Source organism: Wasmannia auropunctata, unplaced genomic scaffold (assembly GCF_000956235.1).
Source record: "Wasmannia auropunctata unplaced genomic scaffold, wasmannia.A_1.0 LD336057.1, whole genome shotgun sequence".
In the NCBI taxonomy this organism is placed as follows: domain Eukaryota; kingdom Metazoa; phylum Arthropoda; class Insecta; order Hymenoptera; family Formicidae; genus Wasmannia; species Wasmannia auropunctata.
In genome coordinates this window covers 1,306,723-1,318,863 of record NW_012026833.1, presented here as the reverse complement: position 1 = coordinate 1,318,863, position 12,141 = coordinate 1,306,723, and the positions used below count along the sequence as shown (strand labels likewise).

At 44.7% G+C, this 12,141-nt stretch overlaps 1 protein-coding gene across 1 annotated transcript in view; it reads right to left on the bottom strand.

The window, feature by feature from the left end:
• Window positions 1–356, bottom strand: part of LOC105450744 (zinc finger protein 608) — a 66,352-nt gene extending 65,996 nt beyond the window's left edge. The window contains exon 1 of the mRNA XM_011690731.1: window positions 50–356. Coding sequence (XP_011689033.1) covers window positions 50–356 — 307 coding nt within the window. The remainder of the gene's footprint in view (window positions 1–49) is intronic.
• Between the last annotated feature and the right edge of the window lie 11,785 nt (window positions 357–12,141).

The window sequence follows — 12,141 nt, the reverse complement described above, 5'->3', positions numbered from 1 at the left end:
GACGACGACGACGACGACGACGACGATGACAATGACGACTTGTCCCGACCTTGATGGTGATGGTGATGATGGTGATGATGGTGATGGTGATGGTGATGGTGACGATGATCGCGATGTTCCCTGCCGACTAGTGCTCTCTCTTGCCTCCTCGACTGACCGCCGCTGGCGTTGTTGTTACTTAAGCCGTTGTTGTTGTTGTTGTTGTTGCTGCTACCGTTACTGGTGTTGCCGTTGCTGACGTTACCACCGCTGCTACTGTTACTACTACTACTACTAATACCACCACCACCGATGCACGGAGATGGTCCTTTACGGTTTACGTTAGGGAGGCGACCGCCTAGTGGCGTGGTCGCCATGCCCTTGGAAACGTTTCCCCGGCGCCCGCCAGCCTGGTCACCGACTGCCCGCCGTTTCTCACTTTGGATACCAAGTAGTAGTAGTGGTAGCGCGCGCGACTACACGCGTTATCATTACCCCGACCACCGCCCGCGAGACGCGCCTCGTCCATCGAACACATCACTCCACTCTCTCGCTTCTACTCTCGCTCGACGTAATTCGCGATATATCCGGCCGTATCTCTCTCTTCCTTCTTCCCGCTCTCTCTCTCTCTCTCTCTCTTTCTCTCTCTCCTCTTCCTCGCGCCTTCCACCTCTCGTGTTATCGTGTGTACACCTTATTCACCTTGATTTCTCTTCACCACACTTGCTCCTGTCGTTAATTCTTACCCGCGTAGCCGAGATACGCGCAACTCGATATACCTCTCACCCACTTCCTCACCGACGGCACACTGATCTCCCTCGACACAACACCACGATCACAGCCACTGAGCCCCCCCCCTTTTGATCACGAACACACCACCCGACACCACTCCGTGATTACTTCCAACGTCGTAGGAAATCTCGGCGACCATCCACGCTCCCCTGGAATCCCTGAGACCCGAGGATGGTAGCTCCTCCACCTGTCTCTCCCACTGTCTTGTCGTGAGTTAAGCCATGTCCCCCGAAACGATCCTCCCAGTCGGCGTCAGCCTAACGTGCGGTTCTTCCCTTCGATTTCCCGGCGGAACCGCGCCTCGGCTGATCGACGTGCTTCCGATCTGTAACACGTAAGTGATTCCTTTCACGTCGACGTTAAACGTGTAACGATTAATTTATCGCTTAACGGATTAGCTAGAGATTATCTTGTCGAAGCAGTCGCTCCGTGGACGTCTGATTAATATTCGCCGCCTGTTTATTCATGATTTCAGTTCTATTGATTAAACTTTTATTACTTTACGTTCTATTTTTAGAATCTTGAGCTCATTAGTATTAAAGTATTAAAATTTTACAAGACTCTGACTACTCTGTCTTTTTATCCATTTCGAGAAAAATCTGCTATCGTTATCGTCGCTGTCTACTACTTTTTTTTATTTTAACTCGATGGAAATTTTACAGATGTGGCAATACATGCGACGAGAATGGAGCAACTCGAATATAGCAAGGCAAGCACAATCCGTTCTGTTTTCTTTGTAAAACAACGCCGAGATACGCCGGCACATTCTTAGCTTGATAGACATGCCGCTCGCCGCTAACATGAGACGCATTCCAGCGGCACAATTATTGTTTTAGAAAGAAGACGAGGCGACCGTTATTTCACTACAATAATAACCTACAATATAAGTTATACAATCTTGCCATAGACTGTTGCACAATATATTAATTAATTATGTATATTTGTTCTTATAAACTAAAATTTATTTTTAGATATTATAATTAAAAAAAAACATTCTATAGCGTTCTATAGATTGTTGAAAAAAATATTTTAATGAGGTAATGTACAAATTTAAAATGTTTTTCTCGTTACTTTAACTTCTATTGTTACTTTCTACATAATAAAAAATTTTCTTCGATAAATTCAAAGAATAGTATATAGCTGGCAACAGTATATTAGCAAAAAAGAAGTCAACGAACTTTATTTAAAGATTAAAAGAGATACATAGAACGTTTCAGTAATATACGCATTTTGAATTAATTTAACTAATGGACATAAAGTGATAAAGAGAAAGTTTATTACTTAATTTGAGAAAATATGCTATAATCTCTCGAAGAGAGTGAGAAAATCCTGCAGAGAGTAGGTTTAGAATCGTGCAGCGAAATTCGCGGATTAGAAATAAAAGCGTCTCACGGATCTTACGAGCCGCGACAGACAGGAGGGCGCGGTCGTCCGTTTGAGAATCCGGCGGCTCCAATTAATTTGACAGCGCTAATTTGGCGTCACGCGCGGTCTAATCCCACTCGAAAGACTACGCGCGTCGCTTTGTAGTCACATTGCTTTCATAAACAATGCTCGATAGCGGATAAGTCTTCAGGGGCACTTGGCCGGCGGCCAATAACTAGCGAAAACGCGCACGGCGCGTTGCTCGCCGGCGCGTTCTCTCTCGGGAGTACTCTAAGAACGAGTCGAGAGCCGGCGTAAACCGGGTTGTTAGCTTCGATATAACGACATGTTTAGAGACCCGGCTCCTACCCACCCGCTTCCTCCTTCCCCTCCGCCTCTCCGCCTTCCGGCTTTCACCCCGCGGCGCGCAGCGCGCCGCGAACCTCTCCTCGTCTCGCCTACAGGGACGTGTGTTCTCTCTTTCTCGGTCTACCTCTCTCTCTCTCTCTATTTCGCACCTACAAATTGGTATTCCCACTTAGAGAGGAATTCGTGTCAGGCAACGATTAATTTTACCGGCGGCATTTTGGCCGCGGTCCAACCGCCCCGCGTCAGTATAACGACCAACGCGCGAGAAAGAGAAACGAGGGAGATTTGGACGAGGAGAGGGAGATATATCGACGGATCTCCCAATAGAGAGCACAGTAGAATTTATTCCGTGTGTTCTCTAAAACACCGAGTCCTCTCGGAACATTATACGTGACACACGACCGCGCGCGTGCAACCGTGCGGCGGGTGGATGGTCGACGCGGGAAATAAAAAGAAAGAAAAAGGAAGGGACAGCGAATGACAAAATATTGTACCGAAAAAAAAAGAGAAAAATAATAATTTGAGATAGAAGTGATTTACGGCTGGACAAGTTTTATAAATGGTACAGTACAGGCCGTCTAGATTCTCCTTCGTCGTGACGATATCGATTCGCATTCGTCGCAAAAGTAGGATGATTAAACAGCAGCCGCCTATTTACGGGCGGGAGATAAATGATCCGAGCAACAGCTTCTTAAAGTGAGGAATAGAATTAACATAAATTACCGAGAATGACTTGTCAGACTTTCTTTAATGTAATTCAATGTAATGCTTCTCCGCGCGCGCATACGTCAATTTACGGGTTGGCGATCAATTTTACGCGGACCGGCTTATACTTTACGAGTCCCGAAATTCTTCTCGAATTTAACGTCGCTGCACGGAGAGAATTTTTTTTTAAATTTACCCTACAAATCATGTTAATTGTGGGACAATATAGTATTAAGGCAAATTTTACTGTGCACTACAATAAATTTTACTATGCACAACAATAAGATTTTACAGTAAAATTTATTGTAGTGCACAGTAAAATTTGCCTAAATACTATATTGTCCCACAATTAACATGATTTGCAGGGTAAATTTAAAAAAAATTCTCTCCGTGTATAAATCGCGAGATACACGATGGTTTTACAATATATACCATTTGAAATCGCTTTAAAACAACAAAAAGGAATGACAAGTCCCGCTCGAGCTAAGAGAAGTAAATAGATAAAGGTATTAAGTTGCTTGCGCAATTCGTTTCTCCATTTCACCACGTTTCTTTCGCGGTTATAGGCCGGATAATCGTTAGGTGCATCGATCAACTGTTGCCCAATCGACCGCTGCTTCGTACTAATTCATGCGAACGTCTCCTCCTCCTGTCCCCCCCCCCCCCCAGTCCCCGTCGATCGGCGCGCAGAAAATCGACAAAGACGTTCTCGGCTTTAGTTATCGCACACGATGACAGCTCGGCCGCTGTTACTCTTATTTTGATTGTTTCCCCTTTAAGGTTGAATAGACGGATAAACGCACCTATATCGACCGGCGGACGGTAAATGCCTCGCGTGATTATAGCCCCGCGTGTAAACGAACTCTAAAGTGAACTCTCGCGGAAATTTCATCGGGAGGTAAACTTCTAAAAAATTTGTATAAAAAAATATACCTAAGTGCATATATACACACGTAGCACACATACGTGTATACACAAATTAAAATAAATTTATAGTCCACGTCGCTTTACATTCACGTTCGTAACTGTTATTTTACGTTATGCAAAATTCTTTTTAACTCGGTAGACTGAAGATCAGAAGTCGTAATATAATACTTCGTTAACATACCGAGTTTCTCTCAAGCGAGACTTATATATCACAGCTTGTATACTTTGTAATTTCAGATTAGCTTTTGCGTCACGTCGCGAAAAGGGGACGATATATATTCGAGAGAGTTAATCGAGAAGAAGCGGAAGTCGCAGAATCGCACGATCGCGGCGCTGCTTGTTGGCCTGCAGAGGGGGAACTTGCCCCGACGGCGGCGGTGGCCTTAAGTTACACCGTCCCCGCATTAAGTTACATGATTAATCGCGCGACTTCGGGGAGAGTCTCGCGCGACGAAAATAATATCCGGTGCAATTTATACCGGGTGGAATAAAGACGAGTCGTTAAGACTCGAGAATAACGCCGTGGGATATCGCGGCGCGCGAGAGGGGCTCTCTCTCCTCCTTCTCCTCCGCGCTCTCGTAACAATTCCACGAATGGAGATTGACGGCATTCCTGGGAGAACAATTGGTAAGCCCGAACTATTCCGTGCTGTGGGTGCAAGCATTCTGGCGAACCTCGATCGTAATGACGTCAATGAAGTCCACCGCCGAGGTCGGAACGGGGGAGAATTTACCTTGTTAACGGAGTTGAGTTAACCCGCGAATACTTCGATTCAAGACGGCTGCAGGTGCACGAAACGCGGAGCTAACGAGTTGCATTCGGGAAACGAAATAAAAAAAGGGAATTAGTTTTCCGCAAAATAATACCTTATTCGAAGAGCGAAGATCCTTCCTTTCAACACAGAAGAAGAAAGTAATTAAGCAAAGAAATAAAATGAATGCATGAAAAGATTTCGTAGAAAAATCGAGAGTTTCGTGAGAATATAACGGTGCATTTAAAATAAAATAAATTTTTTTGCAAGAAATATACCGAGCGGAATATATCTATCGTTTGATAAATTTCGGTTTACTATGTAATAAACATGTAAAAATATCTCTGTACAACCACCTCACCTGATTACCTCGAGATTATATGTATGCAGAAGAGAATATTTCAATTTTATTGCCCTTATAATTACGTGCAGCCTTAAAAAAGAGATCTTAATTAACATTTAAATCAGTATAGCAAATCCTGTTCAGTGAGCTCGTTATCAAAGCTAATCAGGTAAATTCATTTGAATTGGCGATAAACTAGTTGCATTTTTGAATTCAATTTTTCAGCGAGCAAAATACCGTTTCGCGCGGTAGACGAAACCTTAAAGGAACATTAATTACGCTAATCTGCGGAATTAATCAAACGTGCTGGCGAGCGCGTTAATACGGAAACAAAGACAGGTTTCTTCTCGGAGTGCAGCTAGTTTATTCCCTTTGTTTTGCAGAGCGAGTTTCTTATTAACATGTAGCACAGGCAGTCGAGCAAAGAGAGAGAGAGAGAGAGAGAGAGAGAGAGAGAGAGAGAGAGAGAGAGAGAGGGAGGGGTCATCGCTTATGCTAACGATGCTGCCGCTACTTCCTCCAAAGTAGGGATCGCGTAATGAGTTTACTTAAACGAGCTGAAGATTAAGATCTCAACTGCGTTTTGTGCTAAATTTATCGCTAATACCCTTCTATTAAAATACTCCGCGCACAAACGCATTCCGTGTGCACTTAGCGCACGTTCTGACTCACTAACTCGCCTCGACAACAGCACCGGCGGAGCAGCGGTTTAGATCGATCGATTTAAACGATAAGTTACAAAGGCATCAGGCACAGAAAACGAAAATTGATATCGGCGTGTGGAAAACAAGAAGAATCGTTCAAAGCGCGCAATTTATCGCGATGAGAATTTATGATCCCGTGTCACTTAATTCTACGGCACACACGTCGGAGTTTCTAGCAGATTTTCGATTATGTAAGATCTTTAAACGAGAGTTTGCACCTTATCTTCTGATAAAGTCTGATAGATTTAGAAACTCAATATTTACACTTCAGTTAATTTCCTTCACGCACAGAGTGAGGTGTCAGAGGCTTCGACGAGTTGAATTAATTTTTTTTTTTCCAAATCTTGTCGTGAGTTCATAAAACGGACGGCTCATTAATTCGTTTCCTAAAGTGATTGCTTTCCCCGCCCCCTCAGTCCCTCTATTTCTCTTCTTTTTTCATAATTTCGCACGGAATACAGTCAGGAAATTAATTTTACACATTAAGCTTTGCGTAGATGATTAATGACGTTCCCGGGGTATAATGGCTCCTCTCTACGGGATCGTACGGTACTCTGTTGCTCTCCGCGTCCAGAACGCATAAATCCGGATTGCATCGAGCGATGTCGAATTGAATTCTAATTACGTCGTGTTAATATTCCATTACACTTGTCCGCGTGCGAAATGGCGAGGACGCGCGAGCGCTCGCTGCGCGCTGCGCGCGGAGGGCAGCACGGGCGTTGAATAATTGAACGATCATGGAAAGCGGAATGGCGAAAGCCTGTTTCCTTTCTAGACGAGTGCGCCGCGCGATTGTTGCGACCGTTCCACCGTCTCTCTCTCTCTCTCTCTCTCTCTCTCTCTCTCTCTCTCTCTCTCTCTGGGAGCCAACTCAGCCAATGTTGTCTTCGCCGCCATTGCCGGGGCATTATTCTTCGGCATTGAGGTATCGTTCACACGAGACTAAGCGCGCAGTTGCATCCCGGCGATTCCTACTCTCACGCTATCGTACAGCCGCACCGCCGCACCCGGAGCTGACTAACCGTTTTGCTGTTTATCGCGCAAGTCAGATTTCTCCAAATTTGCGATTGAGAAATACGTATAAAAAAAAAACAAAGTAAGAAAGCGAGGTAAATTTTAAATGCAATTTGACGGTCTGGAGACTTCAGGAAATTTAATAAAGTATTTCATTCCGATTCGTATCTTCATATTTTATACGCGCTAAACATTCATTAAAGTTCTTTAGAAGCAAATTATTCGATTACACCAACTCGACATTATGTTGAATTAAATTTCACGATATAAATTCATGAAATTACATAAATGTTTTATTAAACACACACAACAAATATCCTTTTTAATTGTTAAATACTCTTTTTTTTTATTCCACAACGTTCCTCGACATTCTGGAAAATAAAACGGTACAGGAGAGAGTTCTCCTCGTGAATTCGATGTGAACGACACTTAAATCGCACGGTTGCTACTTACACGCGTGCTCAATCTTCTTTATTACGGCTCCGAGGCTCGCTATTTCCACGTCGCTCATACTTGCTCCTGAGCCGTAATGGCGAGATGTATTCGCCGCCATCGCCCCGTCTTATTTTCCCTCCCTCTCCCGTCTTATTTTACTTTTCACGTGCTCCGGCTGTTGTGTTCGCGGCAAGCACAAACGCGCGCTGACAACGGAGCTGCATAGAGACGGATTTATAGCCGTGGAAGAGCCCGCGGGGCAATTAAAGTCCGTTACAATTTGTTACTTCTCGAGAAAACACCGCGGCGTTTCGTAAGACGTTTGGCTCCGCGTGTCTGCCGCATCAACCGCGAAACCGGGAGAGAAACAAGTCCTCAACAGATAAAACAGATATTACACCGCTTGAGCGTGAATTAATGGAAAAGGAATACGCCGGATGTGTATACGCGATGTTAGATTTTAATCGCTTCCCAGCGATGTGTGTAAAACCGTATAGCTACTTTTTTTACGCGCGCGATCGGTATCTGGATATATTCACGCGGATCTTTCTGGAAGGCCGCGTATGCAATCGCGTCAATTCGCGCGACGACTTCTGTGCTGCGCGCAAAAGAGAGGAGAGCTCCGCGAAGACGCGGAGCGTCGTGCATGCAAGCGCTTTTCTGCGTAACGAACCATACGCGGCATATTAACGAGCGTCGCACACCGTTCTCTATTGGCGTTCGGATATTTCCGTCGGAATATAACTGTCAACACGTTCCACGGCTTCGTAACGAGTTAATGACAACTCCGTGGAAATTGCAAGCTAATCCTCGAAACCGGCTTGCATCTCTCTCTTTCTGCCCCCCGCCTCCTCTCGCGCTCCGTCGCCGTTCCTCTCTCGCGTGCGACCGCGCGGTTATTCAAGGCTGAGAGAGTACCACGGACAATTTTAACACTCTGTTGAATGTCACGCGGATTTCGATTAACTTTGCAAATCACTCACCGCGGAATGGAGTTACGTCCATTTATATTTATCATTTTACCGCAATGCTTTTAGATACTTAGAATCGATTACGGCTTAACGCGGCATAAAATGTCGCTATTGAAACACACATGAGAGCGTATAACAACAGAAATTATGTAGAATATGTTATTCCTGATCAATGCGACCGTTGCAGCGATCTTCAAAAGGTATCGCGGACTCTCATTGACAATTGACCGATCAGCCTCGCGGGGAAAAGGAGAGGGAAACGTCGACATCTTATTGCGCCAACGGCTTCAATTTTCCCTTCTCTCCATTTTTTGCATTTCCGTGGTGGTTGCGGGAGGACGCAATAGACGCGACACCGATGCATAAACCACCGTCCGGGGGTGCTTTCATGCTTTCATAAAAGCGCGCCTCGAAACAAGGAGTCGCGATACGAACGAGGTGCATCCACCAACACAGAGAATTCGCCATTCGCTCCTCTCTCTTTCGTTCTCTCTCGATGCGCGGCAATTTTGTAACCCCTCCTTTCCCCCCGCCCCTTCCCCATACTATACGCGACGTACAATACGACGTATGTACATATGTATACACGTTAATGCGGCCGTGACTGCGACCGAGTGCAGAGCGCGACTCTGCATTCTGCAAAAGCTGCTGTTTCCACGCTCCGCCGGAACATCTCTCCCCCCCCCCTCCCCCAGCCACCCCGAATGTTACTTCGCGGCCAACTTTCAATTTACTGTTCATAAAGCCGGCATTTATGGCGATCGTTATTTCGACAAATAATCGTGACATTGTATCTTCTGTCTCATTTCGCTCGGTCACTTCTTAATCCTCTACATTTCGCGCCGATTTAAAAATAAACGTTCAACGGCAATGACGAAAGTATTTTCAATTTGTAGTCTTTCAAGATTTCACAATAATGAAATTCTATAATATTCAGAAAACTAAATTAACACGTTTAAAATCAAGAAAATTAAGAGATTATGAAAGTCTAAAAAAACTAAATTAACAGTTTAAAATCAAGAAAATTAAGAGATTATGAAAGTCACATTTTTGTTAAAGTCAGAGATTCTTCATCTTAATGAAAACGTCCGATAAATCGCTCGGCAACTGTATTGTTCGCCAAAGAGGAAGTCCTAAAAAATCGCCCGAAGCACTCGCTCGTACGAACGATCGAGCGAACGGTATGATACTCTTTGGCGAAAAAGTTCGCCGGAAATTGGCATCGCGTTGACGTTGACGCGACGATAAAGAGTTCTCATTACCAGTGATGAAGGAAGAGAGAGAGAGAGAGAGAGAGAGAGAGAGAGAGAAAGTTCCCGGAGTACTCGAAGAACTTCAATCGCAAACTCATTAGAGATCGTCGAGAGAGCGCGGAGCCGTGGAGGAGCTCATTGCGAGGAGCGACGAGATGAAAGGCCGGACCCGAGGTCGGGAAGTAGTTCGCCGAACAAACAGATTAGCCAGTTTCGCGTTCGCGCTGCTGCCACAATGCCGGCGCGGCGGCAGTCGTTCTCGTTCGCTTCCCTCGTCTCTAGCACGTGTAAATCTTTCTTGGGGTCTCGACTCCCGGTACCGTGTCGTCTCGAGGAAAAAAAAAGCAAACAAAGGGAAAAGAGGGAAAAAATAGGTTACCCGGCAACGGACGACCGCCGCCACTCCTGTTTCAGTCCTCAACGCAATTTTAAATTAAGTAACACGAATTCCGGAATGTATCTTGTGCCGATACGCCTCTCCCCCCCCCCTCCTCCCGCACGCCGTATCGAAGAGCGACGTACGAGGTCGTTAAAAGTTTTCGGGTTTGTCCATAGTTGTACGGCGTCGGAAACCACCGGAGTGACTGCCGGCGCAGCAAAGTTGGGTGATTAGTCGCCGCTGTTATCGGTCGATCGCAGGGGAAAGAGAAAATTGCTCAGCTACGCGTGTAATGCTTCGGCTTCGTTCGCCTTTATTGCTTTCGCCAGTTTATGGCATTATTAACTGTAATATTAATGACAGTTATACACAAACTGTGGCAATGTTATAAACGCGATCGACTTTATCATTTTATAATACAATCACGACACGCAAACTGATTTCTACGTGGCAAATTATAAATGTGGCTAGGTACGTTTATAATTCCGCGCAAGTAAAAGATTTGAAAAAATAATAGTAATACATTTCCTTTACAAACGTTTCCCACTTAATAATAAATGTCCAAGATTCAAAAATATGGCTTATACTCTCGACCCTTCTTGTGCGTTTCCAGACGTGAATGCGAGAGAAGGTTTGTAATGAAATTTGCTTAACAAAGCATATCTCCGGTTGGCCGAAGGAGCCTGTTCGCTAGAACGCGCCGCTACGAATCCGGCATTTCAACATACCGCAGAAATATTATTCCCGTCCTCGTGGAGAATCGCTCGATCATATTTCTTAATCCTCGAAAGCTGTTGCATAGTTAGAAAAGCCCGGAGCAAGCCGAGATAGAATGAAGAGGAAATACAACGGACGAAGAAAGACCGGAGAAGGGATCCGGGATCCATCCTTCCAAGAAGGTGGCCATTACCTACTTCGGTGGGCACTATAAGCAGGTAAACTCGTTTCTCTCGGCTCGTGGGACGAGCGGGTAGAAGCTTTCCGCCGTCGAGCGGTAAGGTCGGTCGACTAGCCAGCTCGATACCTCGATAGCGGATTGGCTCGTGCCAAGTGCTACACCGGGGATTACCACTTGACTGAGCTGATCAAAGCTTTCTCGTGTAGCGCGAGAAAATTAGACTTAACTAGAAAATTGCGTGAAATAACTGAAACACGTACATCTTACATAAAGCTGGGCCTATGTAATTTCCACATAATAAGGATTCAGTGATGTAATAAATTTTTTGAATAATTCGAATCGTTGTCAGAATTCAAGTTTAATTATCGCTGTTAGAAAATTTATTTTTTTTCTCCACGTTTTTATAAAAGTGGAAAACTATACAGGCTATACTGTTGTGCCATACATTTTTCAACTGAAAATCACCGTGACGCAATTTCATTACATCGATTACTTTTGCATCGCGATTAGTTCCCTCCTTCAAACGCGGATGCGAAAAGGTAATTGAGGACCACTGCGCCGAACGGACAACTCGACATGTTAACAACGTAAAAGCATCGGCGGTACAGATCCGATTGCGCTGCAGAACAGGCGACAAGAATCTGATGCGAGGCCAAACGCGTCCGCTGCCAATACGCGTCACGGCTGAAGTGAAAATATTATTGGAAATCGCTTACGCGTTTTCAGCGCGTTCCGAGCGGTTGCGCACACTTGCGTAACGCAATCGACATTTTTTCCACGCGGCGCGCGCATAATGACATTCTTTGATTTCCCCGCGATATTCACAGTTGTATAGGCCCCCGTAAAGTTTACTGAATGGATCATTATATTCCTCGACTAAAAAACGACTTGGCGCAGCTTACGTAACGTACGGACGCGGTCATCCTTGTACGGCTACGACGCCGTAATATATAGCAGCATCTCTGATCTTTCAATTTGACGACAGCACTCCCGGGCATCTCGAACGTTTCATTGCAATTTATAGAAAAAAAACGCGGGCTCGTGATCGGAAAATTGTGCCTTATTGTTATGTAACAAGCACACTTGTATACGCTACAAAAAGGCATGCTAAGCACTTTTTTATTAATGTAATTCAATTACAGCCGTTAAGTTCTTATGCGATTTATTACGTCCCGCAAATGAAAAGCCACGTTCAATGCAGTTAAGAATTTATTATTGTTGAGGTAAACATATATATATATATATATATATATAT